The sequence below is a fragment of the Psammomys obesus genome, unplaced genomic scaffold (genome assembly GCF_907164565.1).
Source record: "Psammomys obesus unplaced genomic scaffold, mPsaObe1.curated_primary_1811, whole genome shotgun sequence".
Classification (NCBI taxonomy): domain Eukaryota; kingdom Metazoa; phylum Chordata; class Mammalia; order Rodentia; family Muridae; genus Psammomys; species Psammomys obesus.
Window position 1 is genome coordinate 46,896,830 of NW_026585644.1, and position 24,097 is coordinate 46,920,926.

At 36.5% G+C, this 24,097-nt stretch overlaps 1 protein-coding gene across 6 annotated transcripts in view; it reads left to right on the top strand.

Annotated features, from left to right (window-relative positions):
- The window catches only part of Eml4 (EMAP like 4), a 114,449-nt gene that overhangs the window by 56,280 nt on the left and 34,072 nt on the right, over positions 1 to 24,097 (top strand). For 2 of the 6 annotated variants that reach the window (XR_008721482.1, XM_055618954.1), the window contains exons 2-9: positions 1 to 54; positions 5,339 to 5,468; positions 9,145 to 9,315; positions 11,086 to 11,214; positions 11,660 to 11,685; positions 11,862 to 11,894; positions 19,983 to 20,106; positions 21,346 to 21,495. The exon at positions 1 to 54 is cut by the window's left edge and continues 129 nt beyond it. Coding sequence is in view for 5 of the 6 variants with exons in the window: in XM_055618954.1 (XP_055474929.1) it covers positions 1 to 54; positions 5,339 to 5,468; positions 9,145 to 9,315; positions 11,086 to 11,214; positions 11,660 to 11,685; positions 11,862 to 11,894; positions 19,983 to 20,106; positions 21,346 to 21,495 (817 nt within the window). In the remaining variant the exon portion in view is untranslated. Of the gene's footprint in view, positions 55 to 5,338; positions 5,469 to 9,144; positions 9,316 to 11,085; positions 11,215 to 11,659; positions 11,686 to 11,861; positions 11,895 to 12,640; positions 13,065 to 19,982; positions 20,107 to 21,345; positions 21,496 to 24,097 lie in introns of those variants that run through there. The other 4 variants (XM_055618963.1, XM_055618969.1, XM_055618973.1 and 1 more) reach the window with 4 other exon arrangements.

Sequence of the window (24,097 nt, forward strand, 5' to 3'; positions counted from 1 at the left end):
TTGCAATCTCTGAAGATCATGTAGCCTCAGTGAAAAAGTCTGTGCCAAGTAAAGGTAATTAAGTGGGTTGTAAAGAAGAGTCTTGTATTTTCTGGCTTTTTCTTTTGAAAATTGAGGTTGGAAATATGAAACTATTTACGTGTTTGAATTACTTGTGATTGTATTAGGTTACTTTATTCCCCCAAATTCTCTCTCATTTTTCAAGACAGGGTTTCTCTGAGTAACAGAGTTCCCCCAAATTCCAAAATTAACTAATTATTCATTCATTCATTTGTTTTTCTGAGACAGGGTTTCTCTGTCTAGAGTTCTCCCAAATTCCAAAAGTAAGTTATTTAGTTAGTTTTTCCAGACAGGGTTTCTCTGTGTAGCCCTGGCTGTCCTGAGCTCACTTTGTAGACCAGGCTGGCCTAGAACTCACAGAGGTCCACCTGCCTCTGTTTCCTGAGTGCTGGGATTAAAGGCCTGTGCCACAGCACCCAGTTTATTCTTTATCATTTTAATTGGGAACTCTGTGTAATGCCACTGACTTCTCTTACATGCTTTCCTGCCATAATATTTCTAACTATATAATAAATTTATATATTTATTGCAGAGGGCAAGGACTGAACCTTTTTGAGCGTCCTATCTTAAATATAGCCAGGTATTCAATCTACTTATTACAGAAACATGATTAAAATCTTTGTTAGTTAAGTAGCTTCATTCTAAGCCTTCTGTGGTCAGTAGTTAAATTACTGCCAACCTCAGTACAATAGAAATTTTAACATCCAAATATTGTTTCAAAGTAATGGAAAACAATCCTTAGGACTCTGTTGCGCGCATTTAAAGCAGATGTAGCCCTTTTTCTTCCACCAAGAAATTTTTAATTCTTTCACATTAATCAAGCAGTGTTTGGAAAGGGGAGGTTTGCACTGCTTTACCCAAATAGCAGTGATTCAGGAAGGCTAGAACAAGATATAGGCAGAAGCGCTACATTCCTCCAGGTGCTCACAGCACAGTTAGCCGGGCTTACAAGAAAGGTTTTTTAGTGTGATATGTGCTGTCTGTGTAGTGGAAGAAAGTGTGGTGCTGTATGAACAGACCTTCATAGACAGTTGAAATACAGGTATGCTGTTCTTGCTAGCCATCGAGATTTGGGGGCTCAGTAACTTACAGATGAAAGTTGGTATAGTAGAAAGGGGTATAAAACAAGAAAGCCCAGCATAGCATCAGTGATATAAGTTGTAAACCCACTAGAGAGGGCAACTAAAATAGATTGATAAGTAACATTTGTAGTTGGCTGTCTGAGGGAATATTAGAAAACTTTTTAAAAGCAGTTTTAGTGGAAAATGTAGTATTTTGAGAAATATAATTTGAATTTTCCAGTTGAAAATTGTAGAATTAAGAGCAGTGACTTAAAAAAAAATTGCCTGAAAGTAAAAGGTGCTAGTACCTATAAAAGGATGTTAAATTTAAGACCAGTTGTAATATTACTCATTTATTTATAGTGCTAAGGATCTAAGTGAAGGCCTCACGCATCCTAGGCAAGCACTGTACCGCTGAGCTATGTGCATGCCCAGCCCTGTTGTATACTTCTTATGTTTTAAGATGTTGTACAAACAAATACATGGAGAACAGAAAGGCAGCAAAGAAGAAGAGAGTATTGGTGCTGGTGATAAGAACTGGTGAAGCAAGTTTTCTCTGAGAAGGGTGACCATAGGTCAGGGAAGAAACTAGTAAGCCTTAGATAGAAAAATAACTACCCCTTCTAGGGAAGGAGATGCAGTTCCGTGGAAGAGTGCTTTCCTGGCCTGCACAAAGTTCCCAGTTCATTCCCAGTACTGCTAAAAAGAACAAACAAAGCTGGGCGTGGTGGTGCACACCTTTAATCCCAGACTCAGGTGTATCTCTGTGAGTTTGAGCAGCCTAGTCTACAAAACAGATCTAGGACAGCCAGGGCCACACAGAGAAATCCTGCCTTCGATACTATAGAAAGAGATAAAGCCCAGCAGAAGTATACACACTTAGATCTGAGCGTGCGTATGAGTCAGAGCTGTATTGTTTGTTTGTTTGCTGTGTATGTATGAGGACAATTTGGCAGAAGTTGGTTCTCTTTCCACTTTGTGGATTCCAGGAATAAAATTCAAGTCACCAGTTTTGGCAGCAAGCACTCTTAGAAACACTGATCTATCTTACCTTCATTCTCTTTGACACAGTAAAACAATTTTGGTTATAGGGTTGTTTTGTTTTGTTTTGTTTTGTTTTGTTTTGTTTTGTTTTGAGAGAGGGTCAGGTGCTGCTCTCTTCCCCACCCATGTGCTAAAATCATGGGCACATTATCTTTTAAGATAGGTTTCAGATGGTGGATAAAAGAGAGAAAATGGTCTGTTGAGAGTAGAGAATGGAAGGCTGTGGATGTGAAAGATGTGTTGAGTGGCCTGAGGAGATGTAAGTAGGAAAGTCTTGGAAGGAGTAATGGGCTAAGAATGATAACATTGTCTGGTTTTGTGATTCTGCACTTTGGACCTAAATGTAGATAGTGAAGATTTAGAAAGGGGAAGACTCAATCCTTCATTATTAGTGGTAGTTGGACATGTGTCAGTGACAAGAAATTTAAAGTTTGGTGAAAAGGCTTGGCAGGAACTTCTTTGTTGTTTTAATTAAAATTTTTTTTTATAACTTTTTGAGAATCAACTTTGAAGACTGCTGTAGTTGAGACAGTAACAAATGATTTGCTTCAGAGCTGATTTTTATACAAGGATTTTGAAGTTGCTAGAGTAGAATGGTGAAGCGGATCAGTTAACACCTAAGGCTGGGTAGAATGGTTATACCCTTGTTAAAGAGTAAATAGCAAACTTTGTTGTAACTGGCATCTCTACCCTCGGCTTTAGTCTGTATGCATATGTTAAGTCCTGTAGTATAAAATAACAGTGTTTCTTTGATGTCCACAGTATTTTAAATATATACCTTTATTTTTAACGATCATGTAATAAATGGATTTATTTCTGGGATACATTGTAACATTTTCATGCATGCATGTAACATGGAGTGGTCATGTAAAGGTACTTGGCCTGTCACCTCAGACATTTGTTATTTATTTGCGTTAGAAACATTCAGAATTCTCTCTAGTACTATTTTGAGGTATTCAAACAGTTTTAGTCAACCGTAGTTATCCTCTTGTACTGTGTAAACTATTACAACTCATTTTTTTCTACCCATTTTCACCCCTGTACCTCTTAACCATCTTTTCTCTATCATATGCTTTTCAGACTGTGCTAAGCACTATTCTCTACTTCTTTGAAATCAACTTTTAGCTTCCACATACACGAGTACCTTCTATACATGAGTACCTTCTATGCCTGAATTACCTCAGCTAACATACTGTCCTCCAGGATCCATATATGTTGAAGACATCAGAAAAAATGACTCTTTAAAATGGCTGAATAGTAATTCAGTTCTGTATATGTGTGTATATGTTTGTGTAGATATATAGATATATACACATACATATATACAAGTTATTCATGTCTTCATTGCTCTGAAAAATACTAAGAAAGCAATTTAAAAGAATTAAAAAGTAATAAAATTAGGAGTTACAGAGGTGGCTCAGCAGTTAAGAGCCCTGGCAGTCTTCCAGAGGGTTTAGGTTAGATTACTAGCACCCTCAGGGCAGCTCATCTGTAACTCCAACACCCTCTTCTGGCTTCCACAGGCACTGCATGCAAGGTAATGGACAAATTTGGGCAGAACACCTATGCACATAAAATTAAAGAAAAACCGTTTTCAAAATCTCAGAATCTTACCTTGCTGCTTTTGTAACATGCTAATGTAGTTACATTCTGAAATGAGATCCATTTCATTGATTATTCTCTGAGTTGTTTGGTTGTTTAGACACAGGATGTCCATAAAATGGATTGATAAGGTTGTTGCTAATAATTTGAAAAAAAAAAAAAACTCCATAGATAAACACAGTTCATTAAGATTAGTTATTGTTCGTGGAGATTTTATCTAATTATGTTTTCCAGTACTGATAATAAGACATGAAGAGATGTAAAATTTTGTAGGTTTTGTTACTGAAAACTTAAGCAGGTTTATATTTCTCTTGTATATAACTATTTGTATATAGTTATATTATCAAAGCAACTAAAATCAGGTGTCAGTTTTTAATTAGTTGAATTAATACGTGTTAATGATATGAAAATCTCAATAAATAGTTTAAGCAAAATATTTTCAAATTGAAATTTTCACAAAACAGGTGTTAAAATACACTTAAACTTTAAAAGGTAAAAATATTTCTTGTACTGTGGACAACTCTGTTATATCAAATTTTTAGTTTCTTTTGAAATTAGAATTAAGTACAGTCAACACCGTAATATCTGTAGATTCCGTGAGCCAATGTTCAGAAACATTCAGGGACGAAAAACCTGCACATATGTTAAACATCTACATATTTTCCTGTCATCATTCCTTGAACAGTAATATAATCTGCACTTACATAGATAGCATCTACATTTTGTGAGGTATTTTAGAAAATGTTTCAGCTAATGCAGGAGGTGACTTGCGTTCAGAAAGATTTTTGTTTTCAGATTTGAGCAGAAACGCTCAGATATGGAGTGTTTCTGTATTCACTCTCCCTAAGTTATTGACAGGACAGTGACCATCTCATCACCCTACACTATTTTCTTCTCTCTTCTGGCTTGTCTGGCTGTGTAGGTAGGCACTGACACTCCTTAGGTAGTTAGGGTACAAGTTAGTCCTAGGATGTGTCACAAATGCAGATAAACCACCGGCTTTGAAACACTCTGGAATGTCAGATATTTAATCCATACATTTACAACTTTAATTATGTTTTTGTAAGTGTTTAATTTTACTTGAGTCATAACTATGCTCTATTCCCAATTTTTAAATAAACCTGACTCTTACTAAATAGGCCTATTTAATCTGTGGCTTTGACTCTTTTTCTGACCACAACTGCTTACCCACCACACATTTATTCTGTATTTTTTACTTTAAGAGTTATTTTATATAGTTAAACTTCATTTATATAGAATAGCCCTCTAAAATTTGATGTGCACAATATTAGAAATTTAAGGTATATGGTTGGGTCATGAGCTTCAGAGCTGTCATATAAAAGCAACCATTTAGCTGAGTGAGTAGGCCTAGCATCCTAGCAGCTTAGTATAGCTTCTCTATTGGTCTATGTGCATGGTGTTAAAAGTAAACAGTAGTGCTGTTTGATGAATGTTGTGGGTGAGGCCATCTGCTCACTCTTTCTAAACACTAATAGACTTAATTTTTAAAACTTTGCTCATTAAGGAATGTTTTGAAATTTGTTACAGTTTTTTTTTCTTAACTATTTTAGGCCAGTCAAGCCTTCGAGAAGCTATTTCCATGTCCTGTATAACCAATGGAAGTGGTATAAATAGGAAACAGAATCACAACAGCTCTGTGTCGATAGCAAGAAAAGAAACTCTTTCTTCTGCTGCTAAAAGGTACCTGATTGTTATGGGTTGGAGGCACTGGCAGTGCGTGATAAATTAGGCTACTCATGTGAAGAGTTACAAGTAGAGGCCTATGGGAGTCAAGTGTGCATGTCTTAAATTCTTTAATTCTGAGTGAGACACCTAGCCTGAGCACACTGTGCTTACTTACATTAATCACACCTGTCAAGTTTTACTCAGAAAGATTTTGTTCTTAAGAGAGAGCCCTCTTATTTTCTGGAATTTTGTTGCTACTGTTGTTTGTTTTTGTTTTTCAGCCAGAATTTATTGATACATTTAATGAAATTTATTGATATATTAGTGAAATTATATAACCAAACTTCCTTAGCAAGTGACATATTTGATATATAACATTTTAAAGGCAAAATAGACTATTTTATATATATTTTAGTGGGAGGTTTAAGACTATTATAACCTTTTCCTTAACAAAAATCAGAAAACTGAGGCTCACCTCAAAGTATTCTAGTAGTGGTGTGTGTCTGCATGTTCAGGGCTGGTAGGGACTCATCAGTTAATTCAGTATAATTCACTGTTCCAGGGATAATGCTTAAGTGACATTTGTCCACTTTTTTTTTTTTTTTTAATTACTGTCACATGAAGTTTGGAAAGTTATATAGGAAATCAGCTGTACAGAACAGGTTGTTTTGTTGTTTGATAATGCATAAGGGGAAAACAGTTTAAAAAGTAAACTGATGGAATGTAAACTAATACTGGTGAGTGAATGGTTCACAGTGTAGAATTACAGGTGTTAACCAAACAGGCGGCTACAAGAATGGTGAAGAAATCACAACATCTTCAGTTCTTGATAAATTTCTCCAGAACCTAGTGTTATTACAGAATATAGATTTTTTTTTTCCCGTTTCAAAGAATGCTAAAGTTATCTCTTCTTCATTTTTCAGGGGAAAACATTGGAATCAAACATTCATAGTATATAATATCTTTTTTTCAAGATTGTTTAATTTTTTATCTCATCATTGTGTTTGCCTTTGGATGAGCACATCATGCAGTGCCCACAGGAAGAGGATTTTGGAGACCTGTAACTGAAGTTACTGGTGACTGTGAGCTGCCATGTGGGTGCTGAAAATCAGACCCAGGTCCTATGCAAGCACAACAAGGGCTCTTAGCTGCGGAGCCATCTCTCCAGCCTTTATTGTATTATTTTTAATAAACGTAACTTTTTATTCAGTGACAATTTAGTTTTAGCTGGTTTTCTTAAGTGGTTGCTGTACTGTTGCACTGTAGTGATCAGCACAATAGCAAAGAATGATTAGGACCACCTGGTTCTGTTCCTTTACTGTGTAGGGCACTAGATTAGCTTTTAAAGTAGCCTGAAAGCAAAATCTCTTTAAGCATAAAGGACACTTTAAAAACCAGTACAAAAAAAACAGCAGCTAATTCAGACCCTCCCTCCCTCCTTCCTTTCTTTTTGTGTGTGGTATATGAATGCGTGTATACATTATGTACATATCTATCTGCATATGTGGCTACATGGCTGATATTGGATGTTTATCATTCCTAACCTTGGTTTTTGAGGCAGGGCTTCTTATTCAACCTGTAGCTTGCAATTTTGCCTTGATTGGATGGCCACCAAGCCCCCGGGGCCCCCCCCCCCCCCGTCCCTGCCCCTCCTCCGGTGCTGGGTGACAGGTGAATGCTGCCGTGCCTGGCATTTACGTGGGAGCTGGAGATCCAAACTCACATCCTCACACTCAACACAGCACACGCTTCACCCGCTCACCATCTCCAGGCCCAGATTTTTAATTTTAAGGTTTAATATGGTACTTCTCTGGTGAGAATTTGTTTCTTAGCACACACTCCTTTAAATAATAATAATTTTTAAAAATAAATAACAATTAACAAAAAAGATTTAAACACACACACACATAAAACCTGAACATAGACTCAGTAATCAGTGGCCGGTACAAAGCTATCAAAACTGAATCAGACTCAGAAATGTCAAAGTCAAAACGATGTTATTACAATTTTAACTATTAACAATGTGATAGTGGAGTTATATAGACTGTGTGTTTGTGTGTGTGTGTGTGTGTATACACATACATATATATGTATATATATACAGGCATATATGTGTATATATACATATATGTGTATATACATATATGCCTGTATATATACATATATATGTGTATATACATATATGCCTGTATATATATACATATATATGTGTATATACATATATGCCTGTATATATACATATGTATATTTGTGACAGATATTCTTAAAACATACCTTATAAAACTGAAATGTCTTTTGCTTAAGAACTATATAGCATTTACAGTTTTCTTCCTTTTCAGTACTGGAACAAAAGTCTTAAGTCCGTTCTCTTTATTAGTACTCAGTGTCAGGATGCAGCTGAGACTGATGGTGGTTTGTTGTGTTGTGTTGTGTTAAGACATGGTTTTTCTGTGTGACAGCTCTGGCTGGGCTAGCACTCCCTTTAGAACACACTGGCCTCAAACTCAAGAGATCCGCCTGCTCTGCCTCCATATGCCCAGAGGCTGTATGCTGTTTTATCTGTTAAGTGTCCAAGTGCAAAGTCATAAAAATAACATAAGTACATTGAGCATTTTAACTTAAAATATGTCAGTATTTAGTCAATTGTCAGGACGGGCCTTCCCCTTTTCTAAGGATGCATGAATGATCAAATTTCTTGACTGTCTTACAGAAAATAATACCTATAGGTAACGTCATAATTCTTAGAATGTAAAACTCTAGCAAACAGTATATTAGAATGACTTTAAAAATTGTCTGACCTTCATTTACGAACATTTTTTAAAAGACAATTTACTTTTTAAAATATTGTGCGTGTGTGTGTGTTAGTATGTACATTTGTATTCAGGTTCGTTGAATCTCACTAGGGCTGGAGTGGTGGTATGAATCACCTGATGTGTATACTAGGACTTGAACTCTGGTCTTCTGGAGGAACAACAGGCACTCTTTTAACAGCTGAACCATCTCTTCACCCCTCACAGCCCTTTTAGTAACTTTTAAAACAGTCATTCTAAAGCATTAAACTTGGTTCCAAATGAGTTTTCTTTTTATCTATGTTTTATATTTTTACACTTACCTTTTATAACTAAAGTAACAACTTAGCATTAACAGATATGAAATAAACCATACATTTTTAGTAAGATTAAAACTCTTGTTGGGGACTTGGAGTGTAGCTCATCAAAAGAGTGCTTAGCTAGAACTTGGAAGACCTTGAATTGATGCTCAGTGCCACAGCCCACCCTCCCCTGTTTCCCCCAGAGAGACGGGGCAGAGGAATCCAGGACTGGTCTGGATTGAGTGTAAGCACTTATTGTGTCATCAGTCAGTCTGTTTCCACAAGGGATGCAAAGTTCCCCTAATACTCTAATTTGAATAAGTTGAAGTCAGTCAAGAGAGCTTCTAAAGTCCTACAAATCTACCAAAATTACAAAATTCATTGAGGTCACTTCTGTCCAAACGGTCAATCTTCATAGGATGTATTAGTACCTTCAATTTTAAAAAATTAACTCTTTATCTTTAGTAAAGATTTTTTTTTACTGAATAAAATAAGTTATATTAGTTATATAATTCAGGGTATTAAATTATAATCACCTATTATTTTGATTTTAAAGTTTGTTTAAATATGTGTTGTTCCATGTTATACTTTATTTTACAGTGGTACAGAGAAAAAGAAAGAAAAGCCACAAGGACAGAGAGAAAAAAAAGAGGAATCTCATTCTAATGATCAGAGCCCACAAATCCGAGCGTCACCTTCTCCCCAGCCCTCCTCACAGCCTCTCCAAATAAACAGGCAAACTCCAGAGAGCAAGAGTTCTCCCACCAAAAGGTTCTAACCAGCTCCAAGGACAGAACTAGGGAATGGTTGTAAAGATACCTAAATTCTGCAATTTGGGCTATCCATGGATTCCAAGAGAAAACTTCTCATTGCTGTAATCTATGTTTTAGAACATCGGGAAATAAAGGTTTAAAACCATAATTTTTCAGTTACAATTGGCAAAGAAATTAAGATACAAATAATTTGGTAAAAGTAAAAAGATATAAACAACCCAAACAACATTTTTATAAATAAAATTGTACAATATTTTTAAGTTTTTATGTAGTTGTGTAAATTTATAGCCATGGATAGAAAGTACCATATTATCCTCACCACATTTTGGCATCATTACAACCTCAACTTGCAAGGCCCCTTTAAACAACCTTTTCTTGTGACTGCTTCTCAATTTCAGCTTTGGGTCTTGGGAGGATAAGTTCTTGCTTGAGTATGGAAATGAATTCATTTCACCTGGTCTTTTCTATGCTAAAGGTTTGTTTGAGAGCTTTTCTCTGTTCCTGTAATAATTAATGTTTTAAAGTAATGAGAGGGGGCGAAGGGAAAACATTCTAACAGATGCGTGTGAGCCTAATTTGGGGGTGCAGACCTGCATGCTGGGGCTCAATGCTGCAGCTACCTTGTAACAAATACTGATAGCAGTTTAATTAAATTGTCCTATTTAGAAACACAGACTCAAGCTTTTAGCATTCCTTAGGTATTTTATTATTGTAGTTCTGCTGAGGAATTTGAGGAAACTTTTAAACCATCTCCAAAACTGGTTAGGATTTCAGCAAAGTAAATAACAGTCACCCCTAAAAGACTTGCAGTATATTTCTCTTTAGCTACTTTAATGCTTTGATTCAAGTCTGTAAGAAGTTTGAAAAACGGAAGTGTCCTTCACTTGATTAATGCATGTTTACCATTTACAGAATGCTTTGTCTCTGCGCCTCATGCAAATTCTTGTGCTGTCTAAGTGTTTGTGGTTCTTATGCCTGGGTCTCCTTTGGAGGTTTTTTAACGTAGCTTATGAATGTTATGCAACTTCTTGTGTGTGGGGAAGGCTCATGATCTTTTTAAGGTTCTGTCGTCATTGTCCCAGAATCTCCTTTTCAGCTTAAGGTCTCCTGGAAATGTGCTTGCCCTTCTAAATTACTCTTTGGATGCACTGTTGCAGAAGTATTGCAGACTGGATGAGTTTCAGGATGGTTAGCAATGCAGCCAGAAAGTCATTTGTAAACCATAAAATTTCAGTTATAAATGCAGGGAATCCTGATATTGCCAATAAACAGCTTTTATTGTATCAAATAATTGTTTACTTCGGAGCCTGGATAAAAGTCTCTAAAACTGTGAACAAGTTTTAGTTTTAGCATCACAGTTTATTTAGAAATTTGTGCCATGTATAAATTAACTTCATGAACATAATTACAGACAGAATGAGATGTATAGTCTTATATTTTGGTGGTTAATAACTCATTTTATTACTACAAATTATGAGGAATATCACAGTTTAAAGCATTTCCTCTATTAACAGCATATAGAGGGTTTTTTTTTTTTCAGATATGTTTGTTCTATTGGACCTTTTGAAATGACAGTATAACACAGACTTCCTAATTGCCTTGCTAACCTCCTCCACCCATTCAGCCAGAGCCTTTCAACTAATCCTTCTCACCCCTGGATTCGCTTTAAGAGAATGTTAACCACTTCTTTCATCTCCTATTGAAACTGTCAGTTACCTGTTACTACTCCTCAGAACAGTCTTCTAAGAGATTAATGTGCTCTTTCCAGCATAAAACGGCCACCAGCAGCTGAAAAGTCACAGAACTTGTGGGAAAATTCAGATGACAGTCGCAATAAATTATTGAAAACTGTTTCAACATCAAAAATAATATCAAAGGTTATAAAAAATACAGACAAGTAAGTTAAATTATACTTTGTCGTGTATAAAAATTAATAATTGTGCATTTATACTGTTCTGTGTAATAACGTCTGGTTTGAATTTTTAATCTATTTTAGTTGATTTATTTTTCTTGTCAGTGTATTTTTTTTAAGTCTTCATAGAAAAGCTTTGTCTTCCTATTAATTTTTCTCCAGTATCTCAATATTCTAAGATTGAAGTATTATGCTCTTATTTTTTTTTTTTTTTGCTTTCACTGTTTTGTGACTTTTTGTTTTATAAAATAGAACATATATAATATATTAGTAGTTGGCCACCGGGAAAAAAAAAATGCTACTTCCTGAATTTTACTTGTAGAAATTTATCTAGGGTATGGGCTTAGAGCATCAAAATATTTTAATTCTTTCAGGTGATTGTAATTCTGAGCCTTATAAAATAAATGTATTTATTTCATTCCCTTTTTAGACATAAAGATGTCATCATCAATCAAGGTAAATTAAATTTTCTTTTTTAAAATACTTGCTTTTTAAAAGTTGCTGATTCATAAGCATATGACTTAATTTTATTCAGTATAATTTATTAGTTTGTAGTAATTGAAGAGACATTATTGTCATTTAAGAAAATGCTGAGTTTTTATTGTAAGATGTGTCATTTTTGTCTCTATCAGCAAAAATGTCAACCCGTGAAAAAAACAGCCAAGGTAAGAATAAGCCCTGCAGTGGGTGGCCTCCGGAGTTGCCCTCTGCATCTCTTATTTGGCTTTCCATCAGCACTACTCTCTGACTTTCCTCCTAACTGAGGAAAGACCGTGGGAATTTGAACTAGTAAGTGTAACTGCTTTAAAAATTTATGTATCTTCTGTGAACTCTGAAGAATTAAGGTGAACAGTAAAAATAAATATAGCAACATGAAGAAGTAAAAAAATATATTTCCTCTAAAAATTATACTTAGAAAAGCCATTTAAAAGATTGATAAATTTTAACTCAGTTTTCTGCTTTGCCAACTTGGTTGCAAATAATCACTTATTTCTTGCTGCCAAAACTCATATAATGAGAGGTCTAGCAAAGCATTTCCTCTTAAATTTTTCCCTTTCATTAATTGTTATTTCTGGCTACTTGCTGATGGCTTGTTCTGACCAAAACAGAATAACTCTCTGTGTGTATACTTAATTGCAAAGTAAATAAGTTTTATATATCAATTATACATTCTCGTATTGCTTGCAAACTTAATTGAAGCATGCTATTTTAGATGAAACCTTGCTTTTTCTGTGCATGCTTTTGCAGCTCATTTATTCTGTCATCCTACCTTTGTTTTCTGGACTATTAATTGGCTAAAATGTGCTTAAATTTTTGTTAACAATTTAACTTAATTTCTATAGGGTTTTTACTTTCTTTCATTCTAGTAAGAAAAATATGTTTATTGGTTATATTCTTTAGGTCATAAATTTTTAACACTGAAAGTATAAATAAGATTGAAATTTGATGATATTGTACTTTAGGTAGATCTGAACTTTTTGCAGTACAGTGGTGTAGGTTGCATAATGGTTGACATACTCAAGGAAAATACTGAATTTATTCACAAACACAATTTTGACTTTAGCCAAACTGTTAAATAGAGGCACTGATAAACAGAAAGAGTATTGAAAGTGGACAGTCCACACTCTTCTGTTTGGTAGCATCATGGCCTAGGCCTAACAACAGTGTATTTGAATAGTGTTTTGACCTGCAGATAATAATCACAGCACAGCTTACTTCGTATAACTCTTGAGAATATGCAGAAGTCCTTTACAACTAGGAACCACTGTGCCCAGAGATGTGCGCTGTTACTAAGTGTCTAGAGAAGCCCTTAAATCTAACAGAAGCCTCATAAGGTAATTGAGAAAGGGCTGTCTGTCTTAGTGTGTTTGCAAGGGGAAGGGGGCTTAACATTAGTCTGTAAGACTGGTTTGTGTTGGCACAATCTTCAAAATCATTCAGGTAAGCAAGTAAAATAATGTCATTATATGAGTGGTTATAGTGAGAGGGTGGTAGGTGGTTGGGAGACGGCAAAGAAAGGTGTAGAAAAAAAGGATGTTGACCTTTGTTATAAGAATTTTACCTTAAAAATGTTTCCTTAAGGATGGGAATTGATGACATCAAATGTTGACCACACTGACCATTAATTATACAACTTAAGTACGTTTCTTTGCTCTTTAGTTTATTCTTTCTGGAAAATAATCACTAGAGTGGACCTGTCTAAAACTTTTTAAAGATTTATTTATATATTTTATGTGTATGGTACTTTGCATGTACATCTGCACACCAGAAGAAGGCATCAGACAGTTTTAAGTCGCTATGTTTGTGCTGGGAATTGAATTCAGGACCTTTGGAAGAGTGAGTGCACTTAACTGCTGAGCCATGTCTCCAACCCCCCTGTCAAGACTCTTGTGTAGTGGCTTACATAGTTAGTCCTTAAATTGTTGAGCCGGTGTAGGAGGTAGGAAACAGGCGTTATGGAGACTAGCTTGAGAGAGCATCTCTGCGAAAGAGCAGGCATGGAGAAGTGCGTGTGCGTAAAAGAGCTAGAATTTTGTTTTCAGCAATTACCCTTGTGTAATCTTTAAAACTTAGAAAATAAATCCCTTCACCTACATACAGATGTGCAGCAAGCAACATGTAGCTATTTTCGGCGTCTAGAAACCGACTTTGAGCTTATTGTTTCACTTCTCCACATCTTTGTTTTTGTGTTTTGTTTTTGGGAGCAGCTCAAAGCCCATTTGTTGATTTGGTAAAACATTTTCTCCTACTGAGACTTTTGGTTTCAGTGTTACCATGTTCAGTTAGGTCCTGTTGACACTGTCAATCACTGTATATACCCATCAGTGGTATACCCACCAAGTTTACAAGGGAAGGACAGTAAACTTACCTGCTCTATCCCCATGCTACTCACATTGGTTCTCCAAAATTGGTTTGCCAAAATTACTCTGATTTTTCCCATTTAGTAACATTTTAAATGTCTAAAAGACTGTGAAATATTTTCCCTTCTAAAAATATGTATAAATACTATAGGAAGCACCTATAATTTGACCCACATTTATCTTCACTTTTTTTTGTTTTGTTTTGTTTTGTTTTGTTTTCTGAATGTTTTTAAGAAGAAAGCCATGAGACCCAGGTGTGGTGCTTACACCTGTACTCTCCTCATTGAGAGGCTGAGTGGGAATTTAAGGACAGCCTTCATTCAGAAGGAAACCCAGTCTCAGAAAACTCAAAGCACAAAAACAAAGCATGAATGCTAAAGCCTCCTAATGAATCCTGTTCAGTCAGATTTTGTGTGCAGGTTTTATAGTCACCCGGAACTATGTGTTTTTCTTCCTGCCACAGTTAATTTCGAAAGCAGAGCTAGAGAGGGGTAGGGGTAACATCTGAATTCCCTCCTGTCCCTCTTTTTGTGTGACAGAGTCTCACTATTATTCCCATCACTATTCCTAACCTTTCAAAAAGAAAGCCTTTGGGGGGCAGTAAAAATCCAAAATATACAAAGAAACTCTTGTATGTGATGTGACGTTTTCAAGTAATCTTATGACAGAGTTCTAAACGAAGCAGCAAAGGTGATGAGAGGTGGCTTGCAGTCAAAAGAGATTAATTGTAAATTGGTTTATTGTTTTAATTAACATCGAGTTCTTAGGTACATAGATATTTATCTGTGTCTCTGAGGTAAGCTCTTTGTTAGGACCATGTCTTTTGTATTATGTATGTGCCTCTTGATAATTTGCAGAACAAAAAATGAGATCAAAATGGCATTTTAATACTTAGGATAAAACTCAAGGTTTTATCTTAGTTGGCAAAACTAGCTGCAGCATATTTGGTAGGCACTGTAACTAGGAGTTGTTTTGTTTTGTTTTTATTTAACCTATGGAGTTAGATTTAGAATGCACCAACCACTTATGACACACATACATACACACACTTTTTTAAAAATTCCTTGCACAAAACATTTTTTTGAACTTTTTTTCTTCTTGTTTTTTAAAAGACAGGGGCTAAACTGACTGGCCTGGCTAAACTGTAGACCAGGCTGCCTCTGCCTTTTGAATGTTGAGATTAAAGGTGCATGTCAACACGCCTAACCTGGTTTGTTGATTTTTAAAATGTTATTATGAAACAACGTGGTCAGAGGCTGGAGAGGTGGCTTGGTGGTTAAGAGCACTTGTTGCTCTTGCAGAGGACTTGGGTTTCATTCCTGTCACCCACACATACTGGCAAGTTATAACCAGGGATCCCATGCCTTCTTCTACCTCCCAGGACTTCTGTACACAGGTGGTGCACTGATAGACACTTGAGTCATTACCCAGGACTTGAAACCATTCTAAGAAATCTTCCAAAACTGATCTGTCAGTTTCTCCTATAAAATCAGAGCTCCTTTATCCAGCATCTTCTTTTTCATTTTGGGTTTTAGCTCAGAGCCTCCCAAATGTGGGATTACAGGCATCCACTGTCATGCTCAGGGTTCTGAAAGTGGAAACCTACAGGTGAAGATAGTGAATCTGTGAACACTCAAGAAATTCAGAGGTCTTTGACACAAGCACCATGACACAAGTGACTAATACAGCACTACTGTTTCTGAAAGGCTTTTTCCCGTTTTTAATTCTCTTAAGTGTAGGAATGAAGGAAGCAATAGGACTGATCTTGAAGTAGACTATTCAGTTGTCTTCCTTCTTACTATACTTAGAATTTTTTCTTTCATTTTGTTGTATTCTATGAAAGAGAAATACATTTTGATAAGAATATTTTAAATATATAACTTTATTTACTCTTTACGTGAACATGTATTTATTCAGCACCACTACTTTTCTCAGAATACCTGAGACACCAGCTTTTAAAGCATGGGTGCTTCCTTTAGGGACTACAATGATTGCATTCTGCAGGAGAGCAAATCTGAGGTAGCTAAAGGGGAGGGGGCCCATGAGCAGGTCTAGGGAAGCTCATGAAAGGAGAGGTGTGCCACCAAGACTTCACTCCCCCCAGAGATACTGGAGTGCAGCACCCTCCTTGTGCTGCACTTGCTGACTGTCGGTGTTCTGCTACACTGTAGAATCACCAGAATATTGGTGTATTTGCCTACCCTTGCTTTCCTGTAGCTGGCCACTTGAAAAATTATGCAGAGATTAAATGGAATATTAAATTACTATACAAATTGGTAAGCCATGTTTAAATTGTCACCTCTTGCCACACACAGCAGACCCAGCACTCAGGTTTGATACTATTCTGGGTCATAGAGCCTTGTAGTAGAACCACAGAATAAAAGTTATACCGCCTTCTTAAAGGAAGAAGGGTAAATACTCACAAGGACCTTAAATTATGTTTCACAGTATATTAACTTATTTAATCATAACTCCAAGTATTAGTGTTACCATTTTATTTGCTGGGAAAGTGAAGCCAGACCTCATACAGAGAGTAAACCAGGATTCAGATTCTAGCTCGTCTTTCCTTCATCATGTGTTGTATTGCTTTCTTTTCGGTGCCAGAAAGTGTTTCAAGTTCCCACACTATATACATGGTCTCCAATGTGTACGCATCAGTTCAGATGGCAAAGCATTTTGACACTGCTAGTTTTATTTCGTAGGAGAAAGATGAGTGAGCGCCAAAATAGCTCCTTTGCTTTCCTATGAAATTTATTTTGCTGCTTAACAGCTAATGAAAGAGTGGTGCTCTGAGTTCTTTCAGTCATGCTAGCCTTTTTGTATAATATGTGCTATGGCTAACCCTTCCTCTTTGCTAACCATGCTTCCCTTTAAAAAGCAGTGGAGATACCTGTTGTTGTTCACTGTTCAGAATGTGTTTACCATGTATAAAAAATTCTCAGAAATTTAAGAGCAGATTTTAACAATTTAATGTTCTTTTTAAAAATCAAGAAAGTTGTATCACAGATTGATACCTGTAAGAGTAGATTTACTGGGCACAGGGGTCTTCTGAGACTGATACTCTAACCAAGGACCATTTATGGATATAACCTAGAACTCCTGCTCAGATGTAGCCCATGGCAGCTCAGTATCGAAGTGGGTCTCCCTAGTAAGGGGAATAGGGACTGTCTCTGACATGAACTCAGTGACTGGCTCTTTGATCACCTCCCCGGGGGAAGGAGGGGGGAAAGTAGCCTTACCAGGCCACAGAGAAAGATAATGCAGCCAGTCCCGATGAGACCTGATAAGCTAGGGTCAGATGGAAGGGGGGAGGAGGACCTCCCCTATCAGTGGACATGGGAGGAAATGAAGGAGGGAAGGTAGGATTGGGAAGGGAGGAGGGAGGGAGTTACTGTGGGAAACAGTGAATAAACTCTAATTAATATAAAAAAATTTTTAAAGTAGATTATTTACCACCACTCCCAAAGATAAAGATGATTCTAGAAGGGAGATTTTTACATTTACAACTGGTAGTCATTTAGTTATCAGCAAACTTCAGCAATGCTAAAAATCATCAGGAAGCAAGGCCCACTCTTAATTCAGAAGTAATAATGACATGCATTATGGGGTATTAAAACCATAGTGTGGGAGGGCTTACCCTGTTCTTAGATCAAGCCCTGAGGCTAAGCACACTATGAGTAATAATAATAAAAATAACTTGAACTTCTCACCTATAATAAGCATAGCTTTTTTTAAAATAGCTTTTTAATCTGAAGTAATGGTTGCAGGCAGACACTCTACAAGAAATGTATCTTCTTCATAGTTTACATTATATAAACTACTCAATTTTGTATATTGGATTATGTACTGTCTCTTTTAGTAACAGGTCATTAATAGAGATTTTAAGTTCACATCAGCCTCTGATTGATGATCACAATTTCATTTTGTGCCAGACAAGTTAGTAAGTGCTAGACATTCCTGTGCCATTGTACCAGCCTTTCTCCTTCCCTTTTAGCTTTGGCAACTATTTCACAGTGGTAACATATCAGCATGCTAGGTGCAGAGATAGGTGGGGTTTGTGTTGGTTTTTCTTCTTTTGGAGGAATGGACAGCCCTATTTTGGGGTTTTTCCTGCTGTTCTTGTTTGTTTTTTGAGACAAGGTCTTAGTATGCAGGCCTGGAATTTAATTATGTAGACCAAGTTACCCTTGAATTTATACATGATCTTCCTGCTTCTGCCCCTGAGTGCTAGGATTGCAGACATGAGCCACCATGCCCAGCTCTCGTCTGTTTCCCTTGGTAAGAGATGTATAGGCAGTATTGATTTGATTCTGACTCATCTTTTAGAAATATTTTAGTTTTAGACTATTGAAGATCTTGTAAACAACTATTCATTTATATAAACAAAAGCTGTTTCAGAACGTATGGTTCTCGTAAGGAAAGAAAGACTGTTCTCTCACTGTCTTGAAAATATTTGAGTTATAATTGAATTTGGTTGTTACAAGGCTGATGGAAGGCACAACTGTGAAGCGAGAAGTGGTCCTGCTCATTTGCTAATTAGCTAATAGCTCTTGCTTCCTTTCAACTTGAAACAGTGTTTCAGTCCTTTTCTCATGATGTAATCCAAGATCATGCTCTTGGTTTACTGTGGGAAGAGCACCTGACCTGAGATCTGCTGCCTTAAATCATGTGATTTAGTTAATACTGAGTAGGGCAGTGCTGTACAGTAGACTTAAGCTTTTATTCCTCCTGCTGACTGAAACTTCGTTGCTCATTTCCCTTTTCCTGTAGCCCCTAGTTAACTATACTCCTCCCATTCATGGGTTTGACTGTTTTAAATATGTCATATGAATTAAGTAAGATCTGTGTTTCTGTGACTGGCTTACTTACATATGTAACCACATCTTTATGTAAGTAGCCATTTAGGTTGTTAGCAGATCTTGGCAGTTAGGAAATAGTGCTGCTGTGAACATGAGAGTTAGTGTTGTTATCTGTTCAAGGTCTTGATTTACATTCTTTTGGAAAACATCCAGTAGTAGGATTGCCAGATGACGAAGTAACTCTGAATTGTCTCTGAAGAGCCTCCACCCTCCTTTTCCCTTGCTGCTGCATCATTTGGCGTCCCTAGCAGCAGCATATACAGTGATCCTGTTTTTCCATATCCTTGTCTATACTTTGTTTTTGTTAATCATTCTAACAGGTCTGAAATGACATACATTGGTGGGTTTCATTCACATTTCCTTCATTTGTTACTATTAATGTTGCATGGTTTTCAGAGTGCTTCTTGACCATTTTATGTCCTTTTTTTTTTTTCTTGAGCAATATTTTCAAAGTATTTAACCTAGGTTTAAATACATTTAAAGGGGGTTCCTTGTTTTCTTTTGTTTTTTACTATTGAGCTGGTATCCATTACATGTTTAGAGATAGCCACCTTTTTACATACATGATTTGCAGATATTTCTCCTATTCCATAGTTTGTTCTTACTCTTCGATTGTTTCCTTGTGCAGAAGCTCTTTACTTTGCAAGGTTAAGTAGTGTGATAGACATGATTGTTATCTGTCCAAGTAATTTCTCTTTTCCTTGCAAGATAAGAAACCTCCATTACAAAAGTTTGCATTTTTTACTTGAGCTTTTCTGCCTTTATATTTGAATGAAAACAGTTATTCCCAGCTATACAAATGGCTACAGATTTGTTGTTTGTTTAGATATTAAAATTTTTTTTTTTTGCTTTCACTGTTTTGGACTAGATATTTATAGTATAACTGTGTTTTCTACGTATGCTCTGAAATATGTTTTTTAAAAACATGAAAAACTTCAGCTAGTCTTGTCATGTTTTCATTGTATCAGTAATATACTTTCCTACATTTACATTGGAAATACATGTGATTTAATTTTGTCTTATGTTTCAACAGAAGGAGAATATATTAAAATGTTTATGCGAGGTCGGCCGATTACGATGTTCATCCCTTCGGATGTTGACAACTATGATGATATCAAAACGGAACTGCCTCCTGAGAAGCTCAGACTGGAGTGGGCGTATCCTCCTCAGACATGAGAGAGCAAACCTGCTTGTTTTGTTCTTAAACCAGGAATAAAGCATAGAAATTAGAGAGGCGTCAGTATCTCTAAAACATGTTGGCTATAGTTTGCTAATAGGAATTCAAAGCCATCAGCATTAGTAGAGACAGGACAGCAGCTTCTGTGTGCCCTGGCGAGTAGCAGTGGTGGGCAGGAAAGACTCCAGACTAGAGCTGTAAGGGCAGTGTCTGAGTGCTGGCTCTGCACATGCCGTCTTCCACCTTAAACGGCTCATAAAAAGGGTTAACACCTGCCTCACAGGGCTCTGTAAGAATTTAAAACACTGATTTGGCATTTTGTAACCTATGAAATTATGTAGCCTATACGGTGAGTCCTATTTTTGTTTGTTTGTTTGTTTGTTTGTTTGTTTGTTTGTTTTGAGACGTGGGCTCGTTTGTTTGTTTGTTTGTTTGTTTTGAGACGTGGGCTCTTGGTATGTCTCCCTATGAAACCTTGCACTCACCCTGTAGCCTAGGGTGGTCTTATGTCACAAGGGTCTTCCTGCCTGAGCTTCATGATTCTCTTGACTCATCTGAAGAGCTTAGATTGGCAGGGACAATTGTAATTCTGAAATTAACTACTCTGCCAGACACAGGCACACAGAATAGTTTAATACTGAGCTCTCCTGGTTCCACCTGAAAAATCTCACTTATAGCCACTAAAAATCTCAGTGAAACAGGAAGAGAATAGTTGTGTAAACTCAGCTCTCTGTCTGTGTTCTTATATGCCCCACCCCCTAAATTCCTTATATTGAGCAAAATTAAATTACTTTGGAAAAGCTCACCAGTCCTGGAACAGGTTTTTATTACCATTCTACAGCAAACACTGGTTAACTAGCCTTTATCATTTTAGTCCCAGCATACATATTACCTTTACTTAGTTCTCATTTTCTACTTAGATAGGGTCTCCATGTATGCCTCCTCCTGGCATATTCTCATAGGTCTCAGTTTGACTTGTCAAGTACACTCTGAGTTCCTGGTATGGCCCAAGCTCTGTGATTAGAACTGTGCTTGGTCCATACTAGGAACTCAGAGTATATTTGTCCAAGGAATGTGCACATTAAGACAAATACAGTAAAAGACATAGGAAAGGGGGATGTGAGTGTCCCGGCTGTATCCAGTTCTCTCTCCGTTGTGCCTTGATGGCTCCCTAAACACTCTTGAGTATTTGCTTTAAAACCTTGACTTTTCGTTTAAGATATGGTTATCGAGGAAAGGATTGTCGAGCAAATGTTTACCTGCTTCCCACAGGGGAGATAGTTTATTTTATTGCATCAGTAGTGGTACTATTTAATTATGAGGAGAGGACTCAGCGACACTACCTGGGTCATACAGACTGTGTGAAATGGTTGGTATCAGTTATCGTTTATCAGCTTTTGCTTACCTGTCTTCATCATAGTTGTTGTTACTGAGTTGCACTGAAAGTTTACGGTTGGGAAGCTTAGGATATAAGGAAGGACCTTGTGGATATCCTGTGGAATATATTTTTTTAAAGTAAAACATTAACATTCTTCAGAATACTGTGGTATCGATAGCAATAAAATACACTGCTCTAAATCTCAGTTGTTGTACTCTCCCCTGCTGTCTCAGATCTGTTGTATTAAATCCATGTAGAACAGACTAGATTCCATGAATTTCGGAAGTAGTGTTTCATTCATTACTTAGTATTTATTAAGGCTAAGTTTTGGGCTTCGGGTTTTCCTTTCGGAGGGAGAGAAGCCATAAGCTGAATGGGATCTTAATACCCTGTGTGGTGTCACACTGTAATAGCAGCACTCTTTTTAAATACTTATGCTTAGGTTTTTCTCACTGAATGTTGCTGCTTTTTAGTTAAATTCAGTCATTTGTTACTAGAATCCATTGTTTTCTCACACTTAAAAGCTTAGCTTTATACTGTTCTGACAACTAGATAAAAATTTCTCTTAAATGTGAATGCTAGGAGAGTACATGGTTGATATTCAGCTTTCAGAAAAGATAAAAATACTTTCATACTTGCAAACTCATATATGTACAGAATCCATGTGATGTCACAAGAGTAAGAGTTAAAAGCATATCAAGTCTCTGACAGAGTTGCAGTGTATGTAAGTCAGAGTTTGGAAGTTAGCCTGATGAGACCCTGTCTTAGAAACAGACAGAAACTAGAAAGAAACAGCTGTAACAGGGAAGGAGGAAGCACTGCACGAGTTAAAAAGCAAGAAGGCAAGTGTGTTATCTCACTTGTATGGGGAAAAAAAGTGGTGCAAAATATATTTTGGCTTTACATGTGTAAACTATTTTCTACAGTTTCCAATAGAAAAAGTTATCATAGTTCCTTAAGTGTCAGAGGTCTAGGTTAAGGGAAAGGTAGGAAAAAGACTTTCTTTGTTTTTTAAGTAGCTTCTGATATTAGAGCATTACCTAGTACAGAAAATATAATTTAAAAATTTTGTTTAAAAAGAAAGCAATAACGATAATTAAATAGAGCAAAGTGTTAATTTGTTACAATTTTTAATGATTTATTTTTATTTTATGTAGATTGGCGTTTTGCCTGCACATAATGCATGTGTGAGGGTGTTGAATCCTCTGGAGCTGGAGTTCAGACAGTTGTGAGCTACCATATGGGTGCTGGGAATTGAACCTGGGTCCTCTGGAAGAGCAGCCAGTGCTCTTAACCACTGAGCCATCTCTCCAGCTCCTAGAGTTTTATTTTAAATGTAATTGATCTCTGTTCAGGATATAAATTGAGAAGAAATGAAATCAGAGAAGTATTAGTAAACTCTAGCCTCCTTAGAAATGAAAATCTGATGCCATTTATGCCAGATTGTTGAAACATTTCCCGAAGATACAATTCTTAACATGGAGAAGTTGTAGAAATTTGGAACATTTGTATCTTATGTGACAAATACTGTTCTTCTGGAAAATAATTAGCAATATATATCGGGAACAATTTTTATTTTATTTACTTACTTACTTACTTATTTGTTTGTTTGTTTATTTATTCATTTATCTACTTATTTATTTATTCATTTATTCATTCATTCATCCACTCATTCATTCATCCATTCATCCATCCATCCATCTGTCTATCTATCTGCTTATTTATTTATTTACTTACTTACTCACTCACTCTATTTATTTATTTATTTATTATTTTTTATTTTTATTTTTTATTTTATTTTTTTTTTTTTGTTGAGCTGACTCTTCAGCAAGGGAGCCAAATTGACAAGCTGAGTCCAGTCTCTAGAACCTGCAGGGTAGGAGAACACTTGCTCCCACAGTCTGCCTCTGGTCTCCACGTGCCCTCTCCCCATAAATAAGTGTAATGGTTAATAAGTAATATAGAAGGACTCCAAAGAGGGACGTGAGGACAGTAATTTTTGTAATCAGGAGCTAGAGAAATGGTTCAGTGTTAAAGCTTGTTATGCAGATATGGGACCCGAGTTATAATCCTAGCACCCATTAAAAAAAAAAAAAAAAAAAAAGCCGGGCACAGTACATGTCTGTAACTCCAGTGCTGTAGGATGGAGGAGGCAGGTCTCCAGTTGGCTGTCCAGCCAGTCTAGCCAAAACCTCAAGCTCCAGGTTCAGTGACAGACTCCACCCTGTTTCAGAAAAACAAGGTGGAGTAGGCAGTGCATTAACGCAGTGAGTAAAGCTGCATGCAGCACATACACTCTCCCAAGTGAATAAATAAATGTGTTTTTAAATAAATACACATCAGGCTATTGAGAAAGCTCAAAAGGCACTTGCCAAAGAACCTGACCACGTGAGCCATATGGTGGGAAGAGAAAACCAACTCCACAAGTTGTTCTCTGATCTCCACATGCTTGCATGCATTTATACACACACATGCATGGACTTGAACACACAAATAAATAAGTAATAAAATTTTCATTGCAAATATTAAGTGAGGTGGAGAGTGGTAGAGGAAGACACTCCACAGGTAGGCTCACACACCTTCATGGGCATGC